This window comes from Thalassophryne amazonica, chromosome 13 (assembly GCF_902500255.1).
Source record: "Thalassophryne amazonica chromosome 13, fThaAma1.1, whole genome shotgun sequence".
NCBI classification, from domain to species: Eukaryota; Metazoa; Chordata; class Actinopteri; order Batrachoidiformes; family Batrachoididae; genus Thalassophryne; species Thalassophryne amazonica.
In genome coordinates, this window is record NC_047115.1 from 14141690 (window position 1) to 14157016 (window position 15327).

Here is a 15327-nt window from a genome sequence, read left to right on the forward strand (position 1 = left end):
TAATAAAGGCAGCGCAGATTGGCACAATGACTAACTTTAAGTAATACCTTCTAATGGTGATTTCCAAAGTGTGGGCCACGGTCACCTGGTGTACTACAACTGTACTACAAGTGCACCATGAGACCATGACACTGATTCATTCCATAGTTAACAGTATTGTTCCTGAATTGTATAAATGCCCATGTATCTAGATATATGCTGTTTTATAAAGGACGGATGCAGAGCACTGGACCCCAGTTTACCGATTTCAAAATAGGTCCTGGCATTCTTAAATCTGGGAATGGCTGCTCTATAAATCGAAAAATCATTCTGCTAATGTTATTTCTCCATTTATAAGTAGTTGTTTAATCAGGAGCATAGTGTTATAAAAATTTGAAAGAGGACCTGGATTATCACTGCTCAGATGAGTAATCTACTGGCCATGAACCTGGATTCTGGTATAAGAATCAAAATCAGAAGAAAAAAGTTTATTTTTTGTGCCGATAATTACTGTATAGCAGAGTGAAACCTGTCCGTTGCAGAAATCCAAATCCAAATCGAGTACTTCCAAATAAATTTTTCCTATCTGCATTTATTAGATCCATAATGTACAGTATTTAGTGACATGTCATCATTTGTCTTGGCGGTTACCTGTTTTTGGGACGTGTCTGTATGGTTGACAGGGGGGGTTGTTGTGTCAGAAGCGGGCTCAGATTCAGAGTGACGCAAACTAGCCCTCTTCTTCTTGATGAGGTCAGCGTCTCTGTTATATGAGAAGCCCAGTTTCTGATGAGGTGGAGAGGAGGAGGAAGAGGCTGTTTTCCTGTTGAGGGACTCGGATTCTATACCTTCTTCTTTTCTATCTGGTCCTTCATCCTTCTGCTGTCTTACCATCTCCATCTCTCTCTCCACTCTCTGCGGTAACTCACTAAGGTCTAAGGTGTCAGATTTGAGAAGTTTCCCCCTGTCTTCAGAGTCTGAGGGTGTCGTATTGGATCCTTGGAGTGGTGTAGCGGCAGAACCTGCTGCTGAAATGGACAAAGTCGTGCGCGGCGAAGGGACAGGAGGTGACGATAAAGGTGGTATCGATGGCAAGCAGGTTGAAACCATTCCTATGTCAGACTTTGATCCTGGTTCCATTCCCTCTTCTTCAGCAGCTGTAGAGGTGATAGAATCACTACCAGAAGATGTAACAGGCTGAGTCGTAGCCTGGCGATGCTGGACATCATTGAGTTCAGCGTAGAACTTGTCCTGGCCTATGGAGGAGTTGGTATCAGTCTCAAAGTCACCAACTTTGTAGGTGCTGCGGTTGCTGTTGGCCTCTATCTGCACCACATTGAGTTCCTCCCCGGAGAAGTGCGCCCGGATCTGGTACAGATACGTCATTACTGTCAGTTTGTCAGGAATGGCTAACAGTACCATGTCTGATGGTTCCAGAAGACGAGAGATGCCCAGGCTGGCAAAGCCATCATAAGCCTGCCAAAAACAAAAATAAAAACACACCTACAGTTATACAATCCTGTAATTCCACAGTACCACTGTTACAGGTGATGCCTGACTTCTAAATTGGTTCCAAAAAAGTTCAGAAGAGGGTGAGAGCAATAAATGAGTGGCCATAAGTGGTGACATTAATTTTGTGGCACATACAGTAGATTTTATTTTGTGCATGACGCACTGCATGCATGAACCATGTGTGTGCTTGTACACAAAACACACCTTTGGCATGGCTGCTGACAGGTCATGTCAGGGATGGCTGTCCCTGATAAGAGATGCAGATACCCCAAGACAGAGCATCTAATCCCCAAGTATGTGTGCGTGTCTTATCAGTCTGCTACATCAACCTGCCCACGCTCTCCGTCACGCGTGTAATTGGTCTGATTAGAGTGAGAAAATACAGCTCTGATTATCAAACGACACACGGAACCCAATCCCCCATCACCAGATAGACTGAGACAGAGAGAGAAGGGATGAAAACCATTATCGCAGTCAATGACAGGTAAATAAATAGATTAACAGCATACACACAGATACCTCCCTCCATTCCTGCAAACACACACACACAGGCGCACACACGGCAGCCTGCTCCCCTCCCCTCTTCCCTCTCGTACAGGTATCACAGCTTGTATCTGGCCTGCTTGATAGTGTTTATCTAATTCCAACCTGTTGCAACACCCGTTTGTTTCACTGCCTCTGCAGATCTCCCTAGTCTGTCAATCTTGTCTTTTTCTCCATCTCAGTCTCTGACTTTAATATGCTGTATTTTTTCACCTTTATTTGCCCTATGGATTGTTGTTTGAAGAGCTTGTTTACCATATTCCATCCATTTCGCTACTTCTATTCAAGCCTTTTACTGTTTTCTCATTTGTTAAATAACTACTGCTCATCCACAGAAAAGGTCTACTGAACACAAAAGTTCCATCTCTACAGTCCACTAGATTTGAAAGGTAGTTACAATGAGGAAAATAAGTATTTGAACACCCTGCGGTTTTGCAAGTTCTCCCTCTTAGAAATCATGGAGGGGTCTGAAATTTTCATCTTAGGTGCATGTCCACTGTGAGAGACATAATCTAAAAAAAAAAAAAACGGAAATCACAATGTATGATTTTTTAAATAATTTATTTGTATGTTACTGCTGCAAGTAAGTATTTGAACACCTGTGAAAATCAATGTTAATATTTGGTACAGTAGCCTTTGTTTGCAATTACAGAGGTCAAACTTTTCCTGTAGTTTTTCACCAGGTTTGCACACACTGCAGCAGGGATTATGGTCCACTCCTCCATACAGATCTTCTCTAGATCTTTCAGGTTTGGAGTTTCAGCTCCCTCCAAAGATTTTCTATTGAGTTCAGGTCTGGAGACTGGCCAGGCCACTCCAGGACCTTGAAATGCTTCTTACGGAGACCATCCTTAGTTGCCTTGGCTATGTGTTTGGGGTCATTGTCATGCTGGAAGCCCTAGCCATGACCCATCTTCAATGCTTTTACTGAGGGAAGGAGGGAGGATGACCCCATCCATCCTCACTTCAATACGGTGCAGTCGTCCTGTCTCCTTTGCAGAAGAGCACCCCCAGAGTATGATGTTTCCACCCCCATGCTTCACGGTTGGGATGGTTTTCTTGGGGTTGTTCTCATCCTGTAAACATGGTAAGTGGAGTTGATTCCAAAAACCTCTATGCTGGTCTCATCTGACCACATGACCTTCTCCCATGCCGCCTCTGGATCATCCAGATGGTCACTGGTGAACTTCAAACGGGCCTGGACATATGCTGGCTTGAGCAGGGGGACCTTGCTGCCCTGCAGGATTTTAAACCATCACAGCATCATGTGTTACTAATGTAATCTTTGGGACTGTGTTCCCAGCTCTCTTCAGGTCATTGACCAGGTCCTCCTGTGTAGTTCTGAGCTTTCTCAGAATCATCCTTACCCCACAAAGTGAGATCGTGCATGGAATCCCTGACCAAGGGAGATTGACAGTCATCTTGTGTTTCTTCCACTTTCTAATAAATAATCATAACAGTTGTTGTCTGCTACCAAGCTGCTTGCCTGCTGTCCTGTAGTCCATCCCAGCCTTGTGCAGGTCTACAGTTTTGTCCCTGGTGTCCTTAGACAGCTCTTTGGTCTTGGCTATGGTGGACAGGTTGGAGTGTGATTGATTGAGTGTGTGAACAGGTGTCTTTTATACAGGTAACAAGTTCAAACAGGTGCAATTAATACAGGTAAAGAGTGCAGAATAAGAGGGCTTCTTAAAGAAAAATTAACTGGTCTGTGAGAGCCAGAATTCTTGCTGGTTGGTAGGGGGTCAAATACTTTTTTGCAGCTGTAACATACAAATAAATTATTAAAAAATCATGCATTGTGATTTCCAGATTTTTTTTAGATTATGCCTCTCACGGTGGACATGCACCTAAGATGAAAATTTCAGACCCCTCCATGATTTCTAATTGGGAGAAAAAAAAACGCAGGGTGTTCAAATACTTATTTTCCTCACTGTACAACCCCTGGCAAAAATTATGGAATCACCGGCCTTGAACGATGTTCATTCAGTTGTTTAATTTTGTAGAAAAAAAGCAGATCACAGACATGACACAAAACTAAAGTCATTTCAAATGGCAACTTTCTGGCTTTAAGAAACACTATAAGAAATCAGGGAAAAAAGATTGTGGCAATCAGTAACGGTTACTTTTTTAGACCAAGCAGAGGGAAAAAAAATATGGAATCACTCAATTCTGAGGAAGAAATTATGGAATCACCCTGTAAATTTTCATCCCCAAAACTAACACCTGCATCAAATCAGATCTGCTCGTTAGTCTGCATCTAAAAAGGAGTGAGTGATCACACCTTGGAGAGCTGTTGCACCAAGTGGACTGACATGAATCATGGCTCCAACATGAGATGTCAAATGAAACAAAGGAGAGGATTATCAAACTCTTAAAAGAGAGTAAATCATCACGCAGTGTTGCAAAAGATGTTGGTTATTCACAGTCAGCTGTGTCTAAACTCTGGACCAAATAAAAACAAATTGGGAAGGTTGTTAAAGGCAACATACTGGTAGACAAGAACACATCAAAGCATCAAGACAGAAAACTTAAAGCAATATGTCTCAAAAATCGAAAATGCACAACAAAACGAATGAGGAACGAATGGGAGGAAACTGGAGTCACCGTCTGTGACCGAACTGTAAGAAACCACCTAAAGGAAGGAAACGAAAGCCATCATTAACACCTAAACAGAAAAAAACAAGGTTACAATGGGCTAAGGAAAAGCAATCGTGGACTGTGGATGACTGGATGAAAGTCATATTCAGTGATGAATCTCAGATCTGCATTGGGCAAGGTGATGATGCTGGAACTTTTGTTTGGTGCCGTTCCAATGAGATTTATAAAGATGACTGCCTGAAGAGAACGTAAATTTCCACAGTCATTGATATGGGGCTGCATGTCAGGTAAAGGCACTGGGGAGATGGCTGTCATTACATCATCAATAAATGCACAAGTTTACGTTGATATTTTGGACACTTTTTCTTATCCCATCAATTGAAAGGATGTTTGGGGATGATGAAATTATTTTTCAAGATGATAATGCATCTTGCCATAGAGCAAAAACTGTGAAAACATTCCTTGCAAAAAGACACATAGGGTCAATGTCATGGCCTGCAAATAGTCCGGATCTTAATCCAATTGAAAATTCTTTGGTGGAAGTTGAAGAAAATGGTCCATGACAAGGCTCCAACCTGCAAAGCTGATCTGGCAACAGCAATCAGAGAAAGTTGGAGCCAGATTGATGAAGAGTACTGTTGTCACTCATTAAGTCCATGCCTCAGAGACTGCAAGCTGTTATAAAAGCCAGAGGGGTGCAACAAAATACTAGTGATGTGTTGGAGCATTCTTTTGTTTTTCATGATTCCATAATTTTTTTCCTCAGAAGTGAGTGAGTCCATATTTTTTTCCTCTGCTTGGTCTAAAAAAGTAACCGTTACTGACTGCCACAATTTTTTTTCCTGATTTCTTATAGTGTTTCTTAAAGACAGAAAGTTGCCATTTGAAATGACTTTAGTTTTGTGTCATGTCTGTGATCTGCTTTTTTCCTACAAAATTAAACAACTGAATGAACATCCTCCGAGGCCGGTGATTCCATAATTTTTGCCAGGGGTTGTAAATATATAATTTTACTGAATGCCCCATGAAGCAACTGGGAGTGTTGTAATGATGAAAGACAAAATTATTAAGAGCATTGTTACAGCTGGCTGGTTTATTTGTAAAATTAGAAATACCTTAATTCTTTGGATGTTATTAGGTTTAAAAAAGCACTTAAAAGTGACTGTGTGTGTGTGTGTGTGTGTGTGTGTGTGTGTGTGTGTGTGTGTGTGTGTGTGTGTGTGTGTGTGTGTGTGTGTGTGTGTGTGTGTGTGTGTGTGTGTGTGTGTGTGTGTGTGTGTATTACAGATACACCTGTTGTAGCAATGTTGGCAATAATGCACCACCAACCTGCGTGCAGTAAAAACCTGGTTTGTCTATAAAAAGTACATTAAAAACAACAGATTTTAGACAACCCCAAACCAGAAAAAATTGGGACATCTAGAAATGCAAATATTAGAAATGCAGTGATTATCACATTTATGTTGACTTGTATTTTTCACTGCAGACAGTACGAACCAAAGATATTTCATGTTTTATGTGGTCAAATTAATTTAACTTGTTAACAGCACATCCATTCCGGCATTTCAGGGCTACAACACAATCCAAAATGTTGGGATTCTAAGACATTTACCACTTTGTACAGTTGTTATTCCTTCTTACAACACTTAGACATTTTGGCATTGAGGACCCCAAGCAAAGAAACATTTTAGGTGTTATTCTGTCCCATTCTTCTTGCAAACATGTCTTACGATGAGCATCAGTAGGTGGTCATCATTGCATTTTTTTTCTTTCAAAATTCTACACACATTCTCATGCTTTTGTAATGTGTGCAAAATGTGGTTTTGCACTTGTCGAAAAATGCACTGATGCCCATGAAAAACATGTTGAAAGCAGCGCATTGCTTTAAAATCTCAATGTACTTTTCTGCATTAATGCTGCCGTCTGAAATTATTTCAACCATTTAATTGTCTGTCTGTTTGACAGTGGTTCCACTGGTAGCCAAATCAACAAGTAGCCTCATATGGTGGGCCTGGGCTGTGTGGTGCAGAAAGGAAGCTTCTTGACGAACAAAACCTCTAGCAGACATCCCAATGCAAACATTTGGACACTATGTTCCTCGATGTAAACTTCAAATTTTAAAGTGGTCTTTGACTGTTCTCAACGTATAGACACCTGTAGCAGATTTTCAAAATAAATTAAAGAAACTTTAATATGATTGATTTTAAAGACATGCACTTTACATGCCCACACTACAATTATGTAGTAGGAAAATAATGCAAAATAAGAGATAAGTGTTGCATATTTGTATGAGTTATTGTTAAATTTGTTTCTCAAGTTTCTATGAAATAGAGAGGCCTAGTAATAAATGGTTAGAAATCTAGAATTACAAAGCGACACAATCAACTGAGACACGTTTCTCAAATTTGCAATCAATTACGATGGCTTTTGTTGAGAGCCATCTTTTTTATTCTCACCTCTTTTGTGCCTTTCCACTGATGGAGAAGGTAAGAATAGGCGGGACATCTATACTCAAAGAGGGGGGAAAAGGTGTGCGTGTGTGTGCATTTGTGCTGCCAAGACGAGGCAGGAAAAAAGAACTAATACCGCAAAAGAAAAGGCAGAACAGTTTGTCTTTACAGCGAACATGTTTAAGTTCCTCCTCCTTCCCCTGGTAGAGAGGCAGTGTGAAAAGAAAAGGAAATAGAGAAGAAAGGAAAAAACAATGAGAGAAATAAGAGGGCCTGATTGGGTTTCTAACATGTATTCACAGGAGCAAAGTGCACCTGCATTGTTCCTTTCTTGCCCAGAGTAGGCTGTGAAAGAGAACAACAACTTTTCTGCTCAACGGGGACAGAATGAAAGAATGAAAGGAAACAAAGGGTGAGAATGAGAGAAAGTGAGAGCTGTGTGATGAGGAAAGGAGGGATTGTTTCAGGGTCAATGTCATGCTTTGTGGGCTCCTATTTTGACTTTGATCTCATCTTTAATTGTTTCTACAATTTACAGCTTTATCAAGACTGACCAAAACATATATAAAGATACTGATTAATATTAACGAAAAGGGGTGGAACGATGTGCCAGCTCCATGATTCAATACATATCACGATACGCCTATCGCGATTCGCTGCCTATCGCGATTCGATATGTATCACGATACGCCTATCGCGATTCACTACATAATTACATTACTGTTCACAACAATTCTGTAGACTGTAATCTGTGGTGAATTCTTCTTTGTCTTTCGGCTGTTCCCGTTAGGGGTCGCCACAGCAGATCAATCGTTTCCATCTCACCCTGTCCTCTGTATCTTCCTCTGTCACACCAACCACCTGCATGTCCTCTCTCAGCACATCCATGAACCTCCTCTTTGGTCTCCCTCTTCTCCTCCTGCCTGGTGGCTCCATCCTCAGCATCCTTCTCCCTATATATCCTGGGTCCCTCCTCTGCACATGTCCAAACCATCTCAATCTCGCCTCTCTGACTTTGTCTCCAAATAGTCCCACCTGAGCTGTCCCTCTGATATGTTCATTCCTAATCTTGTCCATTCTTGTCACTCCCAAAGAGAACCTCAATATCTTCAGCTCTGCCACCTCCAGCTCTGCTCCTGTCTTTTTGTTAGTGCCACTGTCTCTAAACCATACAACATAACTGGTCCTACTACTGTCTTGTAACTTTCCCCTTCACTCTTGCTGATATTCTTCAGTCATAAATCACTCCTGCCACCTTTCTCCACCCACTCCACCCTGCCTGCACTCTCTTCTTCACCTCTCTACCACACTCTCCATTACTTTGAACAGCTGACCCCAAATATTTAAACTCATGTACTTTCACCAACTTCTACTCCTTGTAACTGCACTATTCCACTGGCTCCCTCTCATTCACACACATGTACTCAGTCTTGCTTCTACTGACTTTCATTCCCCTTCTCTCCAAAGCATATCTCCACTTCTCCAGACTAGACCTCAACTTGCTCTTCTTCGTTGTTTAACTTAAAAAAAACAAAACAAAAAAAAATAAATCATTCTGAAATATAAACTGTAATCTCTGATGTCATCTGTTTCCAATTTGTATATTTTGTATATTTATGGTTATTCTGCAGGAGATCATTGTTTCATCCATGCAGGAGTTTAATCTTCACAGTATCATGATATTCATAAAAAAGAGAGGGAAAAACCCCCCCACAAAAACAAACAAACAAAAAAAATCTGGTATGTTTTGATACACTGTTCTTCATGCAGGCCACGGTCACACATGCAGTTTTTCATACATGGAAACTGCCCAAAACAACTCCACGACCTGTTGGCTCCCCATCAGCTTCACTTAAGCAGTTGGGTGTGCACAACGTTGCTCAAGAGCATCTTTGTATTCACAATGAGAGTGGCACAACTGAAAATTTTGCAGGCGAGGGAGTCCCTCGTTTTTAGATAGATACTGCCATTTGTTTAGACATTTTTAATTGCAACTATAGAAGAAAACATGAATAAAACACTACATCCAATGTCTTAAACATTTTTAAGACTCGAAAGACTGACTGAAGACATTTTAATACCAATTAAGGCCTTATTTTTAAATTGACGAATTCAATGCCTTTAAGGATCTGCGGGAACCATGTGCCTGAAATAACAACATGAATACTTTCAAAATTAGCACTTCTACAGACTTGATTCTGTTTTCTTACAATGCTGAAGGTAAAATCTCAATATAATACAAATATATTTTGGAAAATATTAGTTTTTGTCACTTTCTATCATCCAACAGACAAAACTTCAGGTCAGGACTAAAAGTCACCCTTCCCTGCCCCAGACTGCTGCTCCCTGAAACCACCCCCCTCCAAAAAAACCTGCTTCTCTGTGAATGACAGCTATCTATCGCTGTCAATCACAACACCCCCTCCTCTCAGCTCAGCCCATCACAGTTGTGCTCTGGGTGATTTAGCCTGCTGTGACGCTATCAGATGGCACGACAAATGACTTCTCCTTAGCTTCATTACACACACACATATAACACTGAAAATCCAAGCAGCCCAAACGCAGAAGCTCTCGACATGAAAATGTTCTAACCAGACAGCCACACACATAATCGAGCGCGTACCAAGTACATTATATAATAAGTGATATTAGATATTTTTAAGGCTGTAAATCTGCTAAATATTCACTTTCCACTCTTTTGTCAAACCTCCCCCAATATTGATTGTCCTTATCTGTCATAATTCAGCACAGTCTAAGCTTATTGCAATCACTCCACACAGGCAGACTGTGGAGAGTGATTGGGGGGGGGGGGGTTCTATCAACCAGACATGAAAAGCAGACACATGGGTATGTGTAGTATCTACACATTTCCATTTTGCTGTCCTTTCAATAAATTCTACACTTTCTAATGATTATGTAGTAACTGTACACAGCAGACTGAATGAGAATCAAGTTTCATTTCATTATCCTCTCCTGGCTAAATCCCATCTCTTAGATGCTCACTGAATGCAGGCATAAATTTCAACAGGGGTCTTACAGCTTCTGTTGATTTTCAGTGTTTCAACTCGATTAAAGTTGATTGTGCTGCTTTCAGGGACATCCCGAGGAATTTGCAAGATCACAGTAGTTATATCCATCAGTGATGTGTTGCAGTCCCTACTTTGTTCAGTGCTTGTGTGGACCAGATACTGAGAAGGCTCATGGAATCCAGTGATGTCTTGTGTTGGAGAAGAAAATTTCACTGATGTTGACTTTGCAGAGCATGATGTGATTCTCATGGAATCAATGAACACCCTGGATGGAGGAGCTCTTGAAGAACTGTATAAGTAGTTGGAGTATGGGCTTGCCAATGTGCTAAACTAAGACCAATATGCAGGCTTTCAATATCATCTTGATCTTAGTTGTCAGTAGTGTGTCTATCGGTCTACAAGCCTGGCAGGTGTTTGGTACCACTTAAAGGGACTAAACATATTTACAGTCCAGCCTCAGTAACCATGGCCTACACAAAAATGTATACTGGCCATCCCAGGGTGGCAGCTATCCAAGTAGGGGTCAATGAGGGTTTACAAAAGGGGTCACATTTAAAAAAAATGCTCCATCATATAAAAAAGTATTCCACAGCATCTGTCTGTTCATAAAAAATTCAAAAAAGGTACTGTTTGGACTATCTATAGCTGAATGTTATGGAGTCATGAGGCAAAACAGCAAAAATGCTGACAAAGGTCAATTTGAGTTTGCAATTTATTAGTTGAGCTAATACGGTATTTAAAAGAATAGTCAGGCACCATCTCTTATGTTCAATGGAGATCGACTTTGTTTGATTGTTTACTTTGGAGACCAAGCACTGAACACTATCAAAACTATTCATTCCATTTATTAATTGACATGGTCATAGCTGTCACCCTGGGATGGCACACTCTACATTTTGTGTAAGCCAGTGTATATGAAGCTGGTTTCAGCTGGTATCAAAACTGTTGGTTTCTAAAGACCAATGTTGGGAACCATTGACCTATCAAAGTTCAATACTATAACAAAACAACAAATAACCTGTTGGGTTTTACGTCTCTATGACTTTGCGGTGTTTGCAGGTGGATCACTTAGTTTGACTCTCATATTGATGGTGTAGCAGCACTTTATACAAACAGACTGGATATACTGGGCAAAAAAAAAAAAGATCACTGATTGATGTGACTATTCATTAACTGCTCAAATAAACCTACAACTTGTACCATATGTGTAAAACAGTTATTCCACCCACAGGGGGCATGATGAGAATACTTTTCCAAATGCCACAGAACTCATATCTTTGAGTATTGGATGTACGTGTACAGACACAATCTCGAGGTCCACATGTCTGCACTGCAAAGAAACACCTTGCTCAGCCAAATGGACATCAGCGACAGTTGTAGATCTTTACAGAAAGCTGGTTGCAGCTCTCTGGCCACAGTGCTGCAGCTATTTGCCAGCTATCACCCTCTACGGCATATTCCCATATTACTTATATCTAACCAATTTCTCCAGGGCTACTTGAGCCCCTGGAGGGGGGTGAGGGGCAGTTAGCAGATATGGGATTGGTTCGCTCTCGCCTTCTACTGTGGTTATTGTCAACAGGGTAGCATTCATGCCTAACAGGGCCACCAGAGGTTATCGCTCTGCCAGAGTGTGTATGAGAAAAAAGAAATCAAGCTGCAGGAACCTGACGCGTATCATTCTGTGTAGCCCTCGGGGCCAAAAAAGAGGGGACAGGTTGTCTGTGTGTGCAGGTGTGTACGTAAAAAGTGACTGTGCTCGCAAAGAGCTGGAGGGACAGTGGAAAAATGGTGGTTTTGGCATATGGGCATGTCAACTTGTGAACGTGCAGTCAGAGTATGATGACATAGAGAAATGAGGAAAGTGGATGTGATTGTGTTTTTTACATTTATTACATTATAACAGTTTTTGCAGGTGTGTATATAACTGAAAAAAGAGAGTTTTATATTTTCTATACTTCAGAAGGGCTATCGTTCAAATATTTCTGAGTCTGTGTAATCCGTTTGAATTTGGTTTATTTAACAGTGTAGCACATATGCATGGCTGTGTGATGTGAAAACGTAAGGGCTTCAGTTTTCATCTCACATCTGAAGTAACTTTATATCAACATACACAGGAAGTAGTTTTAGCTGCCAACGTGAAAACTATCAACCTTAAAAAGACTACAATGACTGTCCACATCATGACGCCGTCTTGTATTAACACTTAGGGGGAGGTGATGGTGTAGTGGTTAAGCCTTGGGCTTGAGATCAGAGGACCCTCGGTTCAAATCCCAGCCTGTCCGGAAATCACTAAGGGCCCTTGGGCAAGGTCCTTAATCCACTAGTTGCGCCTGGTGTGGCAGCACCCTGACATTGGGGTGAATGTGAGGCATTATTTGTAAAGTGCTTTGAGCGTCTAATGCAGATGGAAAAGTGCTATATAAATGGAGTGCATTTAACATTTATGCCATTAGCAGGTTTCAAGACAGTGATTAACCTTTTTTCCTTGGAGTCCCCCTACGTCCTCCCCAAAGGACATACTCTCAAACACCCCAAAAAGTTTTTTTTAATTTATAAAAAATTTAATAAAAATGCATATATGACTCTAATTTTCTGCACAGGACTGAAATCACTGCAGTGCCCACAAAAAAAGCACCTAGATTTTTTTTTTTTTTTTTTTTACTTAAATTGTTCATGTCATTGATGTTACTCCAACTCTTGTGTTGGTTCAGTTTTACTCACCTATAAATATATCCAGGGCAAGAGATGTGCAAATGCACATTTCCAACAAATTGCAAATTTGCACATGTGCACTCCTGATTACTTGCTTTGAGTTCACTTTTGTGTGTGTATGTGACGCTTAATTTGTAAAGAAAAGAGAAGAAACAAAAGGGAAGTGGATGTACATTATGGAAAAAAAAATGGAGCAGTAATACTAAACCAACACGGATTCCACTTAGTACACTCTAACACAATATACTAAAACACAAACAAAACAGCTGCAACACAAGCTCCCAGCAGTTCAGACTGAAGCTCACCTTTGTCACTTGAAGTCTTTGGATGGACACACACACACACATCACGGCAGGGGAAGCGTCTAATGAAAACTGTTCTTAATATACTTTCTGCCTTTAATATGTGACTGCGTGAACATGTATTCCCACCCTCCCCCAAAACTACCTTATAAACACATTCAGGGATTAATGGGAGATCTCTAAATACAGCCAAATGGAGCGGTAGATGGGAGAGAGCTAAGTGGTGTGAAGGGCCCAGCGGTGGCTGCTTCTTACCTTTTTGTTGTTTTCTTTAATATCCTGAGGATTGAGCGACTTGTAGTCTCTGGAAGAAGAGTGGGGAGGGTCAAAGAAAAAGCAGGCAAAGGAAAAACAGAGACGGTGAGAGATAGAGGAGAAAGGTGTATTTAAATATGCGTCACATGTAATGGCATTAGAACTGCAACATGCAATGTCAGAGCAGCACAATCAACTGAGCTAATAGAGTGGAAAATATGTAAAATAAATAAATAAATAAATAAAAGTGAAGAATGTGCTGCTGCTACACAGGCACATACACAGTGGAAAACCTCTCGCTCCATCGTGAGAACACTTTATCAAAATTGTGCTTTGTGCACAGGTGTTAAATGGAAGTGCAATAAAACTCACACAGGGACACTAATGTTCACAGGCAATTACAGACTGTTGTTGGTGGAAAACATGCAAACCTTAAAAATTAATTTCGAGGGTCCTCTTGACTCCTACAAATCAATACAATACAAGTCCCAAAATGCTTAGAATTCTTTTCCACCTGATGCCCTTTCTGAAACATGTGCACAGCTCCTGGTCTTCCTATGTGGTCTCCCAAGTGCTAACCAGGCTCTGCTCTGCTTAACCTCTAAGATCTAAGTGAATCAGGTGTGCACACAGTGGCAAGGCTATGCAAGATGCTTAGAATCCTAACTGAATTTATTGGACTGGGTCGTGTCCAGTTCAGTTTATTGTGAATCCGTTTCACTGTATGTCTAAAGCCAGAACAGACCTGATGAACATAGTGTCAGTGGTTCTGGTGACATGGACCTAAGCAAAAACAGATTCAATTTCAATATGTGAAGGTATGTTAAACAAAATGTAAGCCACATAAAGGATTAAAAGATTCATCCATCAAATGGCAGATTAAAAACATTTCTGTCTGAAAGCAGAGTAATTTCTTGAATGATATTAGCATAAAACATTTCAGTCTGAAAGCAGAGTAATTTCTTGAATGATATTAGCACAGAATGATGCTAATATAGTGGCAAAAACTCAGCTTTTGCTCAATCATTGGCCATTTTCATTTTGTTATTGTTTCAGTCTCTTCTTTGTCTTACCTTGGTCTGTAGTTTGAGGCTACATTACAATCATTTTGAATAACACAAACAAATGCAGGACATATGAGATGCATGAAATCTGATAGTTAAAAGTATGTCTGTGCCTTCATAGAACTGGACATGCTTCCTGGAATCAATATTTTAAATATTAATTTTGAAAATTTTAAACTAAAATTTTCAGCAATAAAGTTGGTTTTACTTTGATCGTACCCCAAGAACATCATTCACTGCCTGTGACAGAGAGACAGAGTGCAAATTGGAAGAGACCTACATTACGTCAGGTCTGAAGTGGTGAAGCAGGGCGCAGAAGGCCAGTCCATTCCTCCAAGAGGTGGTGAAGTTGGTGATCTTCACCCCACGGTAGTTCTTTGTGACCTCACGGCACCAGACCAGCAAAGACTGGCTGGCATTGGGCTTCCCACCCAGCACCGGGCTTGGGACAGGGCTGGGCTGGAAGAGAGAGAATGTGTGTTTGAAGATGAATGAAATGGAGCATGGACAGACACAGTAGGACACAGAAAGAAGAGAGAAAACAGCTTTTGAAAATTCTGACAATGAAGTACAAAGAAAAGATGTTTTATAATCAGTGGGATAAGGAGTTGGGCCTGGGTTCAATTAACAGTCTCACTGCCTGTCTATCCTTGGACAAGACACTTCATTTGCACTTCACAGTCCACCCAGTTATAAATGGGTACAAGCCTCGGCCAGGGACATAACCTGTACTAAACTGGCCTGCTGTCCATCCAGGGGAGTCATAAACTCTCATTTGCTTCACACAGGCATGACAAAAACACATGTCCACCACATATTTGCACTGCTGACGCACTCTAAGGATTTCTAATGGAAATGTCAATATTTTCCCCTGATCAAG

The 15327-nt window shown here is 40.8% G+C and overlaps 1 protein-coding gene across 1 annotated transcript in view; it reads right to left on the minus strand.

The window, feature by feature from the left end:
• Window positions 1-15327, minus strand: part of ehbp1 (EH domain binding protein 1) — a 331101-nt gene that overhangs the window by 118572 nt on the left and 197202 nt on the right. The window contains 3 exon segments of the mRNA XM_034184954.1: window positions 631-1455; window positions 13384-13432; window positions 14728-14906. Coding sequence (XP_034040845.1) covers window positions 631-1455; window positions 13384-13432; window positions 14728-14906 — 1053 coding nt within the window.